We start from the raw sequence: 20,159 nt of genomic DNA, 5'->3' as shown, positions 1-20,159 counted from the left end.
TCTGTTGGACTTGTGGATATCCTCCCAAGGATAAGCCTAATTTTGCTAGCAGTCTAACTTCTCTCCAGATAAGTCAGGAAGTGACTATAAAAAAGGTGAATGCCAACAGCAGAAAAAGCCTGTAGGACCCCAAGGCTACTAGGATGACCCTGAGCAGTTTCCTGGACAATGTATACACTGATAGTGCAGATGTTCTCAGACATGGAACTAGACCTCAGACCTCTGACTCTGCCAACCCGACACAGATTATAGGCCTGGCCATTAATGGAGGCCAGAATGCAGGTAAGCATTTGGTATCTCACCACTCTGAGCTTAGGATTACATTAGCCATAAAGAAAGAAAAGGCAGTTGTCCAACTATACATCCTTATGCAATGAGACAACATCCAGGAATTTCTGGGCCACACAAAGGAGAAGTCTGGAGTTCTGGCATGGGTTTTTCATCCTAAACAAGATCAACCCATTTGGGTCCATATTCTGTTTTAGTCTTCAGCAGATGATGTTTGAGGTCATACAGAACTACAATATCATCTTGGTGACTCTGCATGGCTCTGAGGCCTGGTGCCAACCTGGGATCAGTTTACCTTCCCTAGGGACACTCATCACCCAGGTCCATGACATCCTACTCAACCGGCTTTGGCAATGCCACACTGTGGATGTTCTTGGTCACTTTGACAGACTAAACGGGGATACTCTGAGGTGGGAGCAAGCTGGAAACTCTGCCATCAGATGAGAGGCCTAGATATCCCTCAGTCAGTTCTCAGCCTGCCGGGGTCTGTGGTGACAACCACGGACATAGACTGCAAAGAGTTCTCAAGAAGCAAAACCTCTAGCCCAGATACCTGGACCCAGTTACTCTTGACTAGTTGGGGACAGTTTCTGATATGTGACATCAACTCCTGTTGCATACAAAAAGGGACAACTTGAGGCTGTTTCTGTGGCTGAGGATAAGCATGAGGAACCCAGGCACATGACTGTGAATGCAAGCAAGCAGCAGATCCATATGACTTGGTTGTGACAACTGGTCTACATCCACTTTAGTTATCTGACGAACTGAGGCCAAGGCAGCGTGCCTGCCCTTCCCTGTTCCTCTCCTCTACACATACTCCCTGTAGGCCCAAACTCATAAAACCAACGGGTTGAAATTGCCTTCTGCTATCAAAGCACGTGCCCAGGATTGATCATTTCTCAAAATTATGCCTGGATCCCATTCTTCTTGGAGCCAGACTTTGAAGATGTCTGAGTCTTGTTCTGCCCTATCCTGGCCAGGGGCTGCACGTTAATATTCTGTCTGCTTTCTGATTTTATGTGAAAATCCTACCAAGAGTATCTTCCTCCTATGTTGTGTCTCAGCAATCCTGTATAACTTGCTGGCATAACCGTGAACCACCTTGAAGTCTAACCCTCCAGCCCTGAGCAGTCTTCAGACTGTAGTGATCCCACATGGCCACAACTATAGGAGAGGCCCTGAGCATGAACACCAACTGTGCTGCTCCCAAATACCTGACCCACAGAAAATGGTGAGATAATAAATGTGTTTTGTTGGTTTAAGCTGTTAAATTTGGGAGAAAATGTTAAGCAGCAATAGATAACTAACAGATGATAGATAGATAACTAATTATAGATATATAACTAATAATAGATAACTAATTGATGACTGAGATATCAGCTGATGACTGAGGGCATCCAAGACTGTTCCCATGACCTCGGGGCTTGCACTGGAAGCCCAGGAACATCTTACTAACTGCCCTCCAATAAAGCACTATGCTCTCAGCAACAATCCTACTGCACACAGTTGCTGGGGTATTCATACTTAAAATTTATTTTTAATGGTACCACTTTGCACAAATGTGCTACGAGGGGGCCCTAGCTCAAGAACGTCTCCTCAACTCAGCCACTGCTGAAGACTGGGGTGTGGGAGTTTTTATTTCATAGCAGCAGAATCTGTGTTATCTACCACATGTATTCTTAATTTACCTGGATTTCCAGAAGCTGAAATTCAAGTTGAAACGTAATCATGTGGCAATTTCCTGATAATCTGTGTCTCTGCAGAACTTTCTTTATACCTGTAAATCATAAAAATAAATATTTTTGTTTGAAAATAACAATTTCCTTTAAATATCTATTATTTAATTTTGTGTGGATACTTATAATATACGTGGGTATATGTGTGAGAGTGTATTTGCATTGAAAATACCTGGAAGAATGTGCACCAAATTGATCGCCTTTGCAAAATAAGATTAAAGACAACTTGTACTTTCTAGTTATCGATTATACCAAAGATTAAGGTAAGAAACAGAAACATGCTAGTATGACCCTAGACAAACTTGAATCATGATAACTGTTAGGTATTTTTCATTTTTTCAACATTATCTAGACCTAGTTAGACAATAAATTAAATCCATGTATTTACCTCAGTTAACTCTCAAAACTTTACTAAAATGACAGCAAAAGTATTTTTTTAGGTATAACATGAATACACTCAAATGCATAAAATGCCCTATTCTTAAGTATACATCATAATATATATATATGTACGTATATATATACATATATATATGTATATATTTACAAGCGTTTCCCATGTAACCACCACTAAGATCAAGATACAGAAAGTTTAAAGTACCCCATAACGTTCCCTCATGCCCTTTCCAGGCTATACACTATGTTCCCCTCAAGAGATAACCATTATTCTGACTTTATTACCATCTACTTTTGCTAATGAAGGTATTTTTAAATGAGCACAATTCTCTTTTTTAAATTTTTATTTAGTTTTTTAAAAAAGAAATTGGTAGAGCTTCTTTTTTTCTTCTAATTTTATTTATTTTTGGCTGCATTGGGTCTTTGTTGCTGCGCATGGGCTTTCTCCAGTTGTGGTGAGTGGGGGCTACTCTTCGTTGCAGTGCGAGGGCTTCTCATTGTGGTGGCTTCTCTTGTTGCGGTTCATGGGCTCTAGGCATGCAGGCTCAGTAGTTGTGGCATGTGAGTGCTAGAACGCGCGGGCTTCAGTAGTTGCAGCACATGGGCTCAGTAGTTGAGGCATGCGGGCTCTAGGCGAGTGGGCTTCAGTAGTTGTGGCACGCAGGCTCAGTAGTTGTGGCTCGTGGGCTCTAGAGCACAGGCTCAGTAGTTGTGGCACATGGACTTAGCTGCTCCGCGGCATGTGGGATCTTCCGGGACCAGGGCTCGAACCCATGTTCCATGCACTGGCAAGCAGATTCTTAACCAATGCGCCACTAGGGAAGTCCCCACAATTCTCTTTTTTAAAAAACTGAAGTATAGTTGCTGTACAATACACATACATTACACATGGACAATATAGTGATTCACAATTTTTAAAGGTTATAGTCCATTTCCAGTTATTATAAAATATTGGCTATATTCCCCATGTTGTATAATATATCCTCGTAGCTTGTTTTATATCTAAGTCTGTACCTCTTAATCTACCCCTATATTGCCCCTTCCCCCAGAAGGGCACAATTTTACAAGGATAAAGAGAAAAAGATGAGAGTAACCTAATTTTAGAAGCTGAAAAGCAGATAGGTAAGCTAGATATTACATAAAAAAGTGGAACTAACCTGGCAGATCCAGGAAAATTAAAACCTAAGCCAGCAATGGGGAAAGCTCAGAATCAAGCCCATTCAAAGGCATTCTGAATGGGCACCACCAAGTACCTCTACAGATGGGGTAAACCTGGGGCTCAAAAAGAAAGAGTGAGACTTTTGTACAGTAAAATCTCACTCTCCATATTCTCTGTATTCCATCTATTCCTTTCAAGTACCTGAAGTGTCTAAATTTCATTTCTACATGTAATTCAAAGTTTCACTGAGGTAAGCTGCCCACCACCTTCTGAGGGTCACTCTTCCTCTCCCTGGTCATGAGGGTTATTTTGGTGGAAAAATCAGGAAGCATTTCCTAAAGTGATTCCTTCTTCTAAACCAAGTTCCCAACATCCAATCGCACAGCTGAATTAGCTTCCCCTTACTTGTTAGTGCATCACAGATCCTTGGTAATAAAACGTAAGTCATTGGGACCAGAAACCCTCCTCTGCCAAATGGTCCAGTTCTTGAAATATTTATCTTGGCCACAAGGCCATGCTCATTAGTAGCAGAGCACCACAGATGACACAGCTCTCATGTCAGTAGTGAACAACAGCTAAGATTTACAAATTAATGCTGCTACTGTTCTTAAAGTCGCTAATGGCTGTTACTTGACTATTAAGTTACATAATGACAGACTGTGTCTTCTTTAATATCTACCTCAGGCAGCTTTTAAGAGTATTACACACACTGTGATATTGAATAGACACTTGACAAAACAAGTTTACCACAACCACACATTCAAATCATTATCTCGCAGAATTTTAATTCAGCGATAAGGCAACCAATTTCCTATGTATAATAAGGTAAACTTCAGTACCACTTCTAGATTAAAATGAATGCTTACTCTGGAAATTCCCTGGATGCGTAATGGTTAAGACTCAGCATTTACACTGCCGTGGGCCCAGGTTCAATCCCTGGTCAGGAAACTAAGATGCCACACAGTGCAGCCAAAAAAAAAAGAAAGAAAGAAACTAATGCTTACTCTTTTCTGTCATCTCAGTGCTCGTTAGGTCCTCTGTTTTCTTGGAGTAATGTCTTATATTGATGCCAGTAAGCGTACTTAGAAACTGAAGTTCTGATTCTAAATGTCCAAGATGACTTCTCAGATCTTTTGACAATTCCCATCCTTCAGAATCTGCTTGGTATATTTCTCGAAATGATTTTCTAAAAAGCAAATACCACAAATAATTACTTCAATTAAGAAACGACTAATAAGTGTTTCAACTAGTATCTATAAATTTCTTCAAACCATTCCCATTTTATCCTTCTTACTCTCTTCCCATTAAAACTAGTAAGATTTTTCTTAAAGCCAGTAAGATTTTTCTTAAAACCAATGTGGCTACTAACACTGCAATCATTAATCTCAATATAAAACAAACCTAACCAAGTTATAATACCATTTTCCTACATATTAGAAACAGCTATAAAATAAATTATAACAGGAGTACTTTGTAAAATTAAAATGTCTGTTTAGGCTGGAATATTTAAAGTGTTCCAACCTAAATGTCTGATATCCCAAGACGCCTCAAACTATTTTAAAAGATATGATGAACCAAAGACAAAATAAATCATCCAGCTTCAACTTCTAAAACAAGTGAAGTATCACAAAGCATTTTATACTCAGAAAGAGATTCTTGCGAAACTGAAGAGTATAGAGGTAAAAATTCCAAACAAATAACAAATAGCATAATCTCTAAACAACACTGTAATCAGATATTCTGCACTGAAAACATAGCTCTGTTTTCCTTGAAAAAAGTAAAATTTCAGCAAATAATCGCATTAAATGATATTTTATTTTTTGTAATCCTTTATTGCCATCATGCTATCAGCTACATTCTACCCTGCTGACTTCCACTATCTTAAACATGCTTTCCTTTCCTTCTGGGGCATGATTATCCTGATTCTCATTTTACATCTTGGGTCTTCCACTGTCCCTGCTTTTTGTCTCCCGTGTTAGAAGAAAACCCTAACACTCTTGCCTCTGCTCTTCTGAATATGCATTCTCTCATTCCAGAAGAATCTGATGATTAATCTCAGCTCTTTTATGCCAGTAACTCCTAAAACACACCTTTAATCATCTCTTCTTCCTGCAAGGTAGATTTAACTTGATAAAGCATCAAATGTTTTCTTCTTCAAATTAGTTTTTCCTTCAAATTTCCCTACTCTTGTTAATGACAAAATCTGTCCCCTGCTATAGCAGGTTCCATTTCTTGAGGGTCACCCTTGCTCTATTACTCCTCTCACATCTGGATCTGAGGTCATCTTTTCTGCTCCCCCACATAGCTATCCCTCCTTTTCTAATTCCACTACATTAGCCTATGTTCTTATGACCATATACCATGTCTATAAAGAATAACCTAACTGTATCTTCACACTCATATTTCAAAACTTGTATAAAGCCTGTAGAAATTTTTTAAACTTTGTTTTAATGCGAATTTAAAATATCACTATAAGTATATTCTATGTCATCTGAGAGACTACAACATGCTCTTTTGTATTTGCTTTTTGAAAATTAAATAGATAAAGCTAATGAACAAAAGAACAGAGTTAATCTTTATATAAATGAGCTCCTTCCAAGTGAATACTAAACAATGACACAGCAAACTACGGATGAAAATTTCAAGGTATTTCCAACAGAGCAAACTGATAAGAGAACTAAGTAATCACATTAAAGGACAGATATGCAGAACTCAAGAAAGAACTTGTGGCTGAGAAATGGAAAAATGGGGAGTTATTGTTTACTGGGTACAAAGTTTCTCTGTGGGACAATGAAATCATTTTAGAGATAGATAATGGTGTGATGGTTGCACAACAATGTGAACTAAACTATATACTTTAAAAGGGTTAAAATGGTAAGTTTTATGTTATGTATATATTACCACAAAATAAAAAGATAACCTGCATATTCTCATTCATAGCAGTAATTTACTTTGAGCAAAACATCACTGGTCCATTACAATTAATGATGCTATTCTGAATGAATTGGGGATATGGGTTTTATGGTTTTGTAGTTTTATTTATTATTTGCAAATTTGTCTTAGTAGCATATTTTTTTTTGCCCAAAATTAGATGTTCACAAGAAGATTTTTTTCTTTAAAAGCAAATCTACACAAGACTTGAGTTTAAAACTCAATGATCTAGGATTCTATGAAGATGGCAGAGTAGGAAGCACCAGGAACCTATCTCCCCAACTAGGAAGCAATTGCAGTGGTGGAATCTGTCTGATATAACTTTTTTGGAACTCTGGAGACTGCTGAAGGCTTGCAACTTCATGGAGAAGGCTTAAACGTACGTTACAGTAAATCGAGGGCAATTTCAGCTCTTAGCACAGTAGTAGCTACCCACGCCCCCTCCAACAACATGGCAAGCAGCTGTGCACATGTTCTTGGAGCCACCTGCACACAGCTTAGGGGAGCAAGAGTGGGCAAAAAAGACTCTGTCCCCCAAGTATTGAGTATCTGTGCTCCAGTTGCTAATTGCGGCTGCTGATCACAGAGAAGCAGACAAAGAGGAGGGGAGTCACTGCTGCAAGCCCCTACCCTCTGGCTGAGGTAGCGTTAAGAATATTTAAAGAGTTGTTGCTTTTTGTTTCCCACCATCATTTTTGTCTTTTCTTTTTCAGGAGTCAGACATTAAAGACTAGGACATGAAAAATCAAACTAAATATATGGGGAAAATTAGAAAATGATTGCACATACCCAAGTAAAAGCTCAGAAAAGACATAATTAGACATTAAGTTTACACTTCAGGCTGATCCTCAGCACACAGACAGCCTACAACAACAACAACAACAACAAAACAACCTAAAACAATAACAAAAAAGTGCAAACACTGGGGAAGAGGGGAGAGAATCTGATTTCCAGAGTTACCACATTATTAAATTAAAATGTCCAGTGTTCAACAAAATATCACAAGGCATACAAAAAACAGAAAAGCATGGCCCATTCAAAGAAAAAAAATATTCAAAAGAATCTGTCCCTGAAAAAGACTTAATGGCAGATATATCAGACAAAGACTTTAAAACAGAAGTCTTAAAGATGCTCAAAGAAATAAAGGAAGATGTGGAGAAAGTTAAGAAGACGATTTGTGAACAAAATGGAAACATCAGTATAAAGACAGAAAACCAAAAAGAAATTCTGGACCTGAAAAGTACAATAACTAAAATGAAAAATTCACCAGAGGAATTCAAAGGCAGATTTGAGCAGACAGAATAATGAATCAGTGAACTTGAAGATAAGACACTGGAAACGGAGACTGAGGAACAGAAGGAAAAAACACTGAAGAAAAGCAAACAGAGCCTAAGGGACGAGTGGGACACAACCACAAGGACCAGCATATGCATTGTGGGAGTACCAGTAGGAAAAGCAAGAGGAAAAGGGGAAGAAAGACTATTTGAAGAAATAATGGTAAAGGGCTTCTCTGGGGGGGTGCAGTGGTTAAGAATCCACCTGGCAATGCAGGGGACACAGGTTCAAGCCCTGGTCCGGGAGGATCCTACATGCTGCGGAGCAACTAAGCCCATGTGCCACAACTACTGAGCCTGCACTCTACAGCCTGAGAGCCACAAATACTGAGCCCGCATGGCACAACTACTGAAGCCTGCGCACCTAGAGCCTGTGCTCCGCAACAAGAGAAGCCACTGCAATAAGAAGCCCATGCACTGCAACAAAGAGTAGCTCCCGCTCGCCACAACTAGAGAAAGCCTGCATGCAGCAACGAAGACTCAATGCAGCCAAAAATTTAAAAAAAAAAAAAAAAAAAAAAAGAAATAATGGTAAAAAGTGTCCCAAACTTGATGAGAGACATGAAGGCTAACATTCAAAAAGCTCAACTAATTCTAAATAAGATGAACTCAAAGAGGGTCAAAAAGAGACATAATCAAATTTTCAAAAACCAAGGGTAAAGAGAGATTTTGAAAGCAGCAAGAGAAAAGCAAATCATCACATATAATGGATCCTCAATAATATAACAGCAAATTTCTCATCAGAAGTTTTGGAGGCCAGAAAACAGCGGGCCAATACATTCAAAGTGCTAAACGAAGAAAACCATCAACCAACAATCCTTCTGGCAAAATTTTCTTTCAAAAGTGAGGAAGTGGGACTTCCCTGGTGGTCCAACAGCTAAGACTCCAAGCTCCCAATGCAGGGGGCCTGGGTTTGATTCCTGGTCAGGGAACTAGATCCCACATGCTGCAAATAAGAGTTCACATGCTGCAACTAAAGATCCTGTGTTCTGCAACTAAGACCCGGTGCAGCCAAATAAATAAATATTTTAAAAAAAAAAAGTGAGGAAGAAATCAACACATTTTCAAATAAACAAAAGCTGAGGAAGTTTGTTACCACTAGACATGACCTCCAAGAAATGCTCAAGGCAGTCCTGTAAAGTAAAATAAAAGTACACTAGACAGTAACATGAAGCCATGTGGAGAAATAAAGATCTCAATAAAATTAGTATATGGGCATATAAAATCTACTAGTATGGTAACAATGGCTTATAACTGAACTTCTTTTCCTACATGATTTAACATTTTAAAAAATTATTAGTCTAAAGGTACTATGAGTATAACTTTCATCTGTAACTCCATGTTTTCTACAAAATTTAAGAGATGAATGCATTTAAAAGAATTATTAGTTTATGTTCAGGGGTACAAAAGTATTAAGATGTAATTCTGTGACATAAAAAAACAAAAACAGCGGGGATGGAGCTGTAAGCAGGCAGAATTTTTGTATGTTATTGAAATGAGGTGTGTATAAATTCAAATTAAGAGTGTTGTAACTTTAGCATTTTATTTATAATCCCTCTGATAACCACAAAGAAAATAGCTAAAGAATATATATCAAAGCAAATGAGAAAGAAATTTAAGCACTTCTCAAAAGACAGAAATGCAGGAAATGAGGGACAAAAGAGCTTAAGGGAACACACACAAAAAAAACAAAGAGCAAAATGACAGAAATAAATCTCTCCTTATAAGTACTTATTTAAATGTAAAGGGGTTAAATCCTCCAAACAAAAGGCTGAGTTTGGAAGAACTGATAAAACCACAGGCTTTAACCATATGCTGTCTATAAGAGAATCACTTTAGATACAAAGGCTAAAAGTGAAAGGATGGAAAAAGATACTCCATGCAAAAAGGAACCGAAAGAGAGCAGGACTGGGGATACTAATAACAAACAAAATAGAGTTTAAGTCAAAAGAGGTTATAAGAGACAAAGAAAAAAATATATATATTAATGAAAGGTTCAATACAGCAAGACATAAAAATTATAAACATTTACAAACCTAATGACAGATATCAAAATACAGTTTTCCTTCAGTATCTGTAGGGTATTGGTTCCTTGACTCACCACAAATACCAAAATCCATGGATGCAGAACCTGTGGATATGAAACCTGCAGATACAGAGCTGACTATATTTCAAAGCAAAAACTGAGACAGTTGAAGGGAGAAATAGTTCTACGTTCAAAGTGGCTACATAAGAGGATGATGAATTCACCCTCCTCCCATAGTCACACCAAATCTACACGTACATATGAAACAATTTTCTCTGAAAGAAACCCAAAAACTAGCTGAGCAGCTCCTACACATCAGGAAATGAGAAAAAGCCTATGTTGAAATGGATAGTAGAGGCTGAGACACAATCCACATAAAAGCCACCTGTTGCACGGCAACCCACAATCAAGAGGGACTAACAACCCCGACCTGCTCCCTGAGGAGTGAAAGGTGTGAACAGCACAGCTGGCACCCCAAATTTTAAGACCAGCACCTGAGAGGCCCTAAAATAAGCCCCTAAAATATCTAGCTTTGAAAGCCAACAAGCCTTGGATCCATGAGATTCACAAGGCTAAAGGGCACCAGTCTCCAACCTTTTTGGCACCAGGGACCAGTTTCATGGAAGACAATTTTTTCACAGACCAGGGCGGAGGGCAGGGATGGTTTCGGGAGGATTCAAGCACATTACATTTATTGTGCACTTTATTTCTATTATTATTACATTGTAATATGTAATGAAATAATTATACAACTTACCATAATGCTCATAGGAGGCAGAGCCCAGGCGGTAATGTGACCTGTGGGGAGCAGCTGTAAATACAGATGAAGCTTCACTCACTCTGCCGCCACTCACCTCCTGCTGTGCAGCCCGGTTCCTAACAGGCCACAGACCGGTAGTGGTCCGTGGCCCAGGGGTTGGGGACCCCCACTATAGGGAACCGAGAAACAGTTCTTAAAGGGCTCATGCATGCAGACTCACCTACCCCGGAACCCAGCACAGAGGCAGCCAACAAAAAAGCAACCAGTGTTTCTGTTTAAGAGGCCTACTTCCTTACCTTAAAGCTTTGGCCTGAAGACTTCTAATTTAACATCATACAAGAGCCTACTTAAATACCTCCAAAGAAAGAGGCCAGAGCATCATCTTTGTACTCTCTCTGTCTTACTCCATATCACCAGTATCTCCTGGAAAGGAGTTTGTGCACTCTCTGGAACCCTGATTTTTGTGGCTGCTGCCCAGTTGGACACCTCTTATTCACTGGGCTCTGGCAGTCAACAGAACTTACAGCAGAACTTATTGTGGGTCCTGTAGCACTGTAACAAAAGGAGAAATAGTTCTTAAATGACTAATGGCCCCAGGGCACAGTGGAGATATAGCAGACTAAAATGCAGGCCTAATCTTACTGTGAAAGAGACAAATAAGCTTGTCTTCAGAACTGGAGCCTGAGTGGCAGGCTTATCATTAAACACACATTCAGGGCCCAATTACAATCCTCTGCAGAGACTGAGGAGGCCAGAGGATGCTACCCTTCATGCTTTCCATCTGACCAGGCCCCAAGTCATCAGTGTCTCCAAGACAGGGGCTTGTGCACCCCAACTGTTGTGAATGCTGTCCAGAGGACACATCCCTTTATAGCCTGGCTCTGGTGTCCAGCAGGGCTTATGTTCACGATTTCGAAAGAAAAGTAACGGAGAAACACTTCTTACCTGGCTAGTACCAGGGCTCAGGGCAGAGGGAGCAGTCTTCCCTCGAAGTATATTTGTGTACTTTAAAAGCTCCTCCCTGGGGGCTTCCCTGGTGGCGCAGTGGTTGAGAGTCCGCCTGCCGATGCAGGGGACATGGGTTCGTGCCCCGGTCCAGGAAGATCCCGCATACCACGGAGCGGCTGGGCCCGTGAGCCATGGCCGCTGAGCATTCACGTCCGGAGCCTGTGCTCCGCAACGGGAGAGGCCACAACAGTGAGAGGCCCGTGTACCGCCAAAAAAAAAAAAGCTCCTCTCTGAGCTTCTTCTTGCCAATCAGCCTGAATCTACCTGCTGACTGAGAACCTCCCCTTTGCGACACTGACAAGTCTTGAGGTACCCTCAACTACTGGGAGCAGCTAAGAATAAATAGGCTGCTTGGACAACACCAAGGTTTGAGAGAAAACCAAGACAGAGCTGAACAATAAAGTTCATCTACTACACGAGGTCACTCTTCCAAGACTGCAAGAGAGGGCTCTTTTATCTAATACATAGAAACCAACACAGAGAGTCAAGAAAATGAAGAAACACAGGAATATGTTCCAAATGAAAGGACAAGATAAAGCCTCAAGAAAATACCTTAATCAAATGGAGGTAAGTGATTTACCTTATAAGCAGTTCAAAATAATGATCATAAAGATGCTCACAGAGCTCAGGAGAACAATGGATAAACAAAATGAGAATTTCAACAAAGAGAGAGAAACTATAAGAAAATACTAAGTAGGGGTCATAGACCTGAAGACTACAATAACTGAACTGAAAAATTCAATAGAGGGGTTCAACATCAGACTAGATGAAGCAGTAAAAAGGATCAGTGAACTTGAAATTATGGCAATGTAAGTTATCCAATCAGAACAGCAAAAAGGAAAAAGAAAGAAAAAGAAAAAAAGCTAAAATAGCTTAAAAGACTTATGGGGCAACAACAAATGGACAAGCTTTCAAATTATAGGGGTCCTTGAAGGAGAGGAGAGAAAGGGGCAGAAAACTTATTTGAAGAAATAATTGCAGGAAACTTTCCTAACCTGGGAGAAGAAACAGACATCAGATCTAGGAAGCACAGAGAGTACCAAATAAGAGGAACCTAAAGAGACCCACATCAGACACATTAGAATTAAAATATCAAAAGTTAAAGACAAGGAGAGATTCTTAAAAGCAGCAAGGGAAAAACAACTTGTTATGTACCAGGGAACCCCAAAAGACTATCAGAGTTTTCAGCAGAAACTCTGCAGGCCAGAAGGAAGTGGCATGATATATCCAAAGGCTGACAGACAAAAGCTGCCAACCAATAATACCCTACTGGCAGAGTGGTCCTTCAGAATTAAAGCAGAGATAGTTTTCCAGACAACCAAAAGCGAAAGGAGTTCATCACCACCAGATAGGCCTTACAAGAAATGTTAAAAGAACCTCTCTGACAAAAAAGGTCAATAAGTAGAAGCAGGAAACAAGAAAGTATAGTTCTCACTGGTAAAGGTGAATATATAGAAGAATTCAGAATAATCTAATGGTGCAATGGTGGTAGGTTAATCACCTAAAAGCTAATATGAAGGTTGAAAAACAAAAGTAGTAAAAATAATGATAAATACAACAATTTGTTATGGTATACACAATATAAGAAGACCTAAATTGTGACATCAAAAACATAAAACATTGGGGGAGGGAGTAAAAATGCAGAGATTTAGAATGTGTTAGAACTTAAGTTATTGTCAACTTAAAACAGACAGTTATAAACATGTTTTATGTAACCCTCATGGTACCCACAGAGCAAAAAGCTACAGTAGACACAAAAAAGATAAAAAGGAATCTAAGCATATCACTATAGAAAATCACCAAATCACAAAAGGAGAGAGCTAGAGGTGAAGAAAGGAGCAATGGAATTACAAAACTTCCAGAAAATAAAATGGCAATAAGCACACACCTATCATAAATTACTTTAAATACAAATGGACTAAATTCTTCAGTCAAAAAGCACAGAGTGGCTGACTAGATTTAAAAACCAACAAAAGACCCATCATGCTGCTTACAAGATACTCACTTCAGATGTAAGGACATACACACTTAAAGTGAAGGGATGGAAAAAGATATTCCATCCAAATGGAAACTAAAAGAAAGCTAAAGTAGCATATTTATATCAGAAAAAAAAAGGCTTTAAGACAAAGTTGTAATAAGAGACAAAGGTGGTCATTATATAATGATAAAGGAGTTAATCCAACAAGAGGACACAGTGGTAAATATTTATGCACCCAATATAGGAGCACCTAAATATATAAAACAATATTAACAGACCTTAAAGAGAGAAATAGACAGCAATACAATAGTAGGGGATTTTAGCACACCACTTACATCAACATGTAGATCATCCAGAGAGAAAATCAATAAAGAAACATTGGTCTTAAATGACACATTTAGACCTTAAGAACTTAACAGACATATACAGAATATTCCACTCAAAAGAAAGACTACAGATTCTTCCCAAGCACACAAGGAACATTCTCCAGGATAAGCCATATGTCAAGCCACAAAACGAGTCTTAATAAATTTAAGAAGACTGAAATTATATCAAGCATCTTTTCCAACCACAATGATATTATACTAGAAATAAATTACAAGAAAACTAGAAAATTCACAAATATATGGAGATTAAACAACATCCTACTGAATGACAGAATGAGTCAAAAGAAAAATCAAAAGAGAAGTAAAAAAGTACCATGAGACAAATGAAAACAGAAATAAAACACACCAAACTGTGGGCTGTAGCAAAAGTCATTCTCAGAGGGAAGTTCATAGCAATAAAAAGCAGTAACAAACCATCTCAAATAAAAAACAAATGAAGCCCAAAGTTAGTAGAGGGAAATATCAAAGATCAGAGAAGGAAAAGAATGAAATACAGCCTAAAAAGGTGATAGAAAAGATCAAGGAACCCAAGAGCTGGTTAGTCAAAAAGTAAACAAAATAGACCAAACTTTAGTTAGAATAATCAAAGAGAGAGAGAGAGAGAAGACACAAATAAAATCAAAATGAAAGAAGAGACATTACAACTGACACCACAGAAACACAAACGAAACCACTCACGTCGTAACAAAGTATGAAAAATTATATGCCAACAAACTGGACAATCCAGATAAAACAGAAAAACTTCTAGAAACATAGAATAAGACTGAATCATGAAGAAACAGAAAAACTGAGCAGACAATTAATAATAAGGAAATTGAATTAGTGTTTAAAATCCTACCTACAAATAAAAGTCCAGGACCAGATGGCTTCACTAGTGAATTCTACCAAATATTTAAAGAAGAAGCAAACCAATCCTTCTCAAACTCTTCCAAAAAACAGGAGAGGGAAAACTTACAAAATCATTTTATGAGGCCTTTACCCTGATACCAAACTCAGACATGAACACTACAAGAAAAGAAAATTATAAGGCCAATATCCCTGATGAACATAAACATAAGTCCTCAACAAACCATTAACAAAGCTAATTCAGCAATATGTTAAGCAACACACACCAGGAACAACTGGGATTTAGTCCAGGAATGCAAGAATGGTTCAAATCTGCAAATCAGTCTGATACACCCCATTAACAGAATGAAGGATAAAACCCATGTGATCATCTCAATAGATGCAGAAAAATGTCTGACAAAATTCAACATCCATTTATGATCAAAATTCTTAACAAAGTGGGTATAGAGGAAATTTACCTCAAAATAATAAAGGCCACATGACAAGTCCACAGCTAACATCATACCGAACAGTGAAAAGCAGAAAGTTTTTCCTCTGAGTTCAGGAACAAGACAAAGAATGCTCACTTTCACCACACTTATTCAACATAGTAATGGAGTCCTAGCCAGAGCAGTTAGACAAGAAAAAGAAATAAAAGGCACTCAAATCAGAAAGGAAGAAGTAACACTGTAAGTATTTGCAGATGACATGATATTATTTAGAGAAAACCCCAAAGACTCTACCATAAAACTGTTAAAACTAGGAAACAAACTAGTAAAGTTGCAGGATACAAAACCAATACAAAAATCTGTTGTGTTTCTATACACTAATAACAAACTATCAGAAAAAGAAAATAAGAAACCGATCCCATATATAACTGCATCAAAAAGAATTAAATACCTAGGAATAAATTTAACAAAGGAGGTAAAAGACCTATACACTGAAAATTATAAGACACTGAAAAAAGAAACTGACAAAATACTAATATTTGAAAAGATATTCCATACTCATGGATAAGAAGAATATTGTTTAAATGTCCATACTACCAATGCAATCACCAGATTCAATACAATTTCTAACAAAATTCCAATAGCATTTTTCACAGAAATAGGAAAAAATCCTACTGTTTGTATGGAACCACAAAAGACCTGGAATAGCTAAAGAATTCTTGAGAAAGAACAATCCTGGAGGCATCATAAGTCTTGATTTCAAACTAGATTACAAAGCTATAGTAACGAAAGCAATATAGTATTGACATAAAACAGACACATAGATCAACAGAAGAGAAAAAAAAGCCCAGAAATAAACCCATTCATATATGGTCAATTAATTTATGACAAAGAAGCCAAGAATACACAATGGGGAAAGGACAGTTTCTTCAATAAATGGGTTGGGAAAACTGGACAGCCAGAAGAAAAAGGAAGAAGGAACCACTATCTTACACCATACACAAAAGTTAACTTAAAATGGATTAAAGACCTGAAACTATAAAAATTCTAGAAGAAAACATAAGCAGTGAGCTCCTTGACATTGGTCCTGTCAATAATTTTTTGGATTTGCCACCAAAAAGTTAGGCCAGAAAAGCAAAAATTAAACAACAAGTAGAAGTACATCAAATTAAAAAGCTTCTAGACAGCAAAGGAAATCATCAACAAAGTGAAAAGGAAACCTATGGAATGTAAGAAAATATGTGCAACTTATTTATCCCCTAAGGAGTCAATATCCAAAATGTATAGGGAACTCATACAACTGAATAGCAAAAATCCACATACAATCTAAAATGAGCAAAGGATTGCAAGACATTTTTCCAAAGAAGACATACAGAAGGCCATGAGGTACATGAAAAGGTGCTCAGCATCACTAATCATCAGGGAAATACAAATCAAAACAATAAGAAGACATAACCTCACACTTCTTAGAATGGTTATTATCAAAAATGCAAGAAATAACAGGTGTTGGTGAGGATGTGGAGAAATAAGAATACTTGTGCACTGTTGGTGGCAATTTAAATTTGTGCAGCCACTACTGAAAACAGTATGGAGGGTCCTCAGAAAGTGAAAAATAGAACTACCAGGGAAATTGACAGTAACACAATAATAGTAGAGGACTTAAAACACCCCACTTTCACCAACGGACAGGTCACCCAAAGTGAAAATAAATAAGGAAACACAAGCTTTAAATGACACATTAAACAAGAGGGACTTCATTGATATTTATAGGACATTCCATTCAAAAACAACAGAATACAATTTCTTCTCAAGTGCTCATGGAACATTCTCCAGGATAGACCATATCTTGGGTCACAAATCAAGCCTTGGTAAATTAAAGAAAACTGAAATCATAACAAGTATCTTTTCCGACCACAAGGCTATGAAACTAGACATCAATTACAGGAAAAAAACTGTAAAAAATACAAACACATGGAGGCTAAACAATACACTACTAAATAACCAAGAGATCACTGAAGAAATAAGAGGAAATCAAAAAATACCTAGAACAATGACAATGAAAACACAACGATCCAAAACTTATGGGATGCAGCAAAAGCCATTCTAAGATGGAAGTTTACAGAAATACAATCCTACCTCAAGAAACAAGAAAAATCTCAAATAAACAACCTGAACTTACACCTAAAGCAATTAGAGAAAGAAGAACAAAAAAACCCCAAAGTTAGCAGAAGGAAAGAAATTATAAAGATCAGTTCAGAAATAAATAAAAAACAAATGAAAGAAACAATAGCAAAGATCAATAAAACTAAAAGCTGGTTCCTTGAGAAAATAAACAAAATTGATAAACCATTAGCCAGACTCATCAAGAACAAAAGGGAGAAGACTCAAATCAATAGAATTAGAAATGAAAAAGGAGAAGTAACAACTGACACTACAGAAATACAAAAGATCATGAGAGATTACTACAAGCAACTCTATGCCAATAAAATGGACAACCTGGAAGAAATGGACAAATTTTAGAAATGCACAACCTGCCAAGACTGAATCAGGAAGAAATAGAAAATATGAACAGACGAAGCACTGAAATTGAAACTGTGATTAAAAATCTTCCAACAAACAAAAGCCCAGGACCAGATGGCTTCACAGGCAAATTCTATCAAACATTTAGGGAAGAGCTGACACCTATCCTTCTCAAACTCTTCCAAAATATAGCAGAGGGAGGAACACTCCCAAACTCATTCTATGAGGCCACCATCACCCTGATACCAAAACCAGACAAGGATGTCACAAAGAAAGAAAACTACAGGCCAATATCACTGATGAACATAGATGCAAAAATCCTCAACAGAATACTAGCAAACAGAATCCAACAGCACATTAAAAGGATCATACACCATGATCAAGTGGGGTTTATTCCAGGAATGCAAGGATTCTTCAATATACGCAAATCAATCAGTGTGATACACCATATTAACAAACTGAAAGAGAAAAACCATATGGTCATCTCAATATATGCAGAGAAAGCTTTCGACAAAATTCAACACCCATTTATGATAAAAACCCTCCAGAAAGTAGGCATAGAGGGAACTTACCTCAACATAATAAAGGCCATATATGACAAACCCACAGCCAACATCATCCTCAATGGTGAAAAACTGAAAGTATTTCTACTAAGATCAGGAACAAGACAAGGTTGCCCACTCTCATCACTCTTATTCAACATAGTTTTAGAAGTTTTAGCCACAGCAATCAGAGAAGAAAAGGAAATAAAAGGAATCCGAATAGGAAAAGAAGAAGTAAAGCTGTCACTGTTTGCAGATGAGATGATACTATACATAGAGAATCCTAAAGATGCTACCAGAAAACTACTAGAGCTAATCAATGAATTTGGTAAAGTAGCAGGATACAAAATTAATGCACAGAAATCTCTGGCATTCCTATACACTAATGATGAAAAATCTGAAAGTGAAATCAAGAAAACACTCCCATTTATCACTGCAACAAAAAGAATAAAATATCTAGGAATAAACCTACCTAAGGAGACAAAAGACCTGTATGCACAAAATTATAAGACACTGATGAAAAAAATTAAAGATGATACAAATAGATGGAGAGATATACCATGTTCTTGGATTGGAAGAATCAACATTGTGAAAAGACTCTACTACCCACAGCAATCTACAGATTCAATGCAATCCCTATCAAACTACCACTGGCATTTTTCACACAACTAGAACAAAAAATTTCACAATTTGTATGGAAACACAAAAGACCCCGAATAGCCAATGCAATCTTGAGAATGAAAAACGCAGCTGGAGGAATCAGGCTCCCTGACTTCAGACTATACTACAAAGCTACAGTAATCAAGACAGTATGGTACTGGCACAAAAACAGAAAGATAGATCAAAGGAACAGGATAGAAAGCCCAGAGATAAACCCATGCACATATGGTCACCTTATCTTTGATAAAGGGGACAGGAATGTACAGTGGAGAAAGGACAATCTGTTCAATAAGTGGTGCTGGGAAAACTGGAGATGTACATGTAAAAGTATGAGATTACAACACTCCCTAACACCATACACAAAAATAAGCTCAAAATGGATTAAAGACCTAAATGTAAGGCCAGACACTATCAAACTCTTAGAGGAAAGCATAGGCAGAACACTCTATGACATAAATCACAGCAAGATCCTTTTTGACCCACCTCCTAGAGAAATGGAAATAAAAACAAAAATAAACAAATGGGACCTAATCAAAGTTAAAACTTTTGCACAGCAAAGGAAACCATAAACAAGACCAAAAGACAACCTTCAGAATGGGAGAAAATATTTGCAAATGAAGCAACTGACAAAGGATTAATCTCCAAAATTTACAAGCAGCTCATGCAGCTCAACAACAAAAAAACAAACAACCCAATCCAAAAATGGGCAGAAGAGCTAAATAGACATTTCTCCAAAGAAGATATACAGATTGCCAACAAACACATGAAAGAATGCTCAACGTCATTAATTATTAGAGAAATGCAAATCAAAGCTACAATGAGATATCATCTCACACCAGTCAGAATGGCCATCATCAAAAAATCTAGAAACAATAAATGCTGGAGAGAGTGTGGAGAAAAGGGAACACTCTTGCACTGCTGGTGGGAATGTGAATTGGAACAGCCACTATGGAGAACAGTATGGAGGTTCCTTAAAAAACTACAAATAGAACTACCATATGACCCAGCAATCCCACTACTGGGCATAAACCCTGAGAAGACCGTAATTCAAAAAGAGTCATGTACCAAAATGTTCATTGCAGCTCTATTTACAATAGCCAGGACATGGAAACAACCTGAGTGCCCATCATCGGATGAATGGATAAAGAAGATGTGGCACAT

General features: G+C 37.8%; 1 protein-coding gene across 1 annotated transcript in view; it reads right to left on the bottom strand.

Moving 5' to 3' along the window:
• Positions 1-20,159, bottom strand: part of CENPP (centromere protein P) — a 230,689-nt gene that overhangs the window by 208,197 nt on the left and 2,333 nt on the right. The window contains exons 2-3 of the mRNA XM_029201721.1: positions 4,584-4,765; positions 1,977-2,065 (exon numbers count right to left, since the gene is read on the bottom strand). Of these exons, the coding sequence (XP_029057554.1) occupies positions 1,977-2,065; positions 4,584-4,765 (271 nt within the window). The remainder of the gene's footprint in view (positions 1-1,976; positions 2,066-4,583; positions 4,766-20,159) is intronic.

This window comes from Monodon monoceros, unplaced genomic scaffold, assembly GCF_005190385.1.
Source record: "Monodon monoceros isolate NGI ecotype Baffin Bay Population unplaced genomic scaffold, NGI_Narwhal_1 Super_Scaffold_5, whole genome shotgun sequence".
Lineage (NCBI taxonomy): Eukaryota > Metazoa > Chordata > Mammalia > Artiodactyla > Monodontidae > Monodon > Monodon monoceros.
The sequence above is the reverse complement of the archived record's forward strand: the minus strand, read 5'-3'. Positions and strand labels throughout refer to the sequence as shown.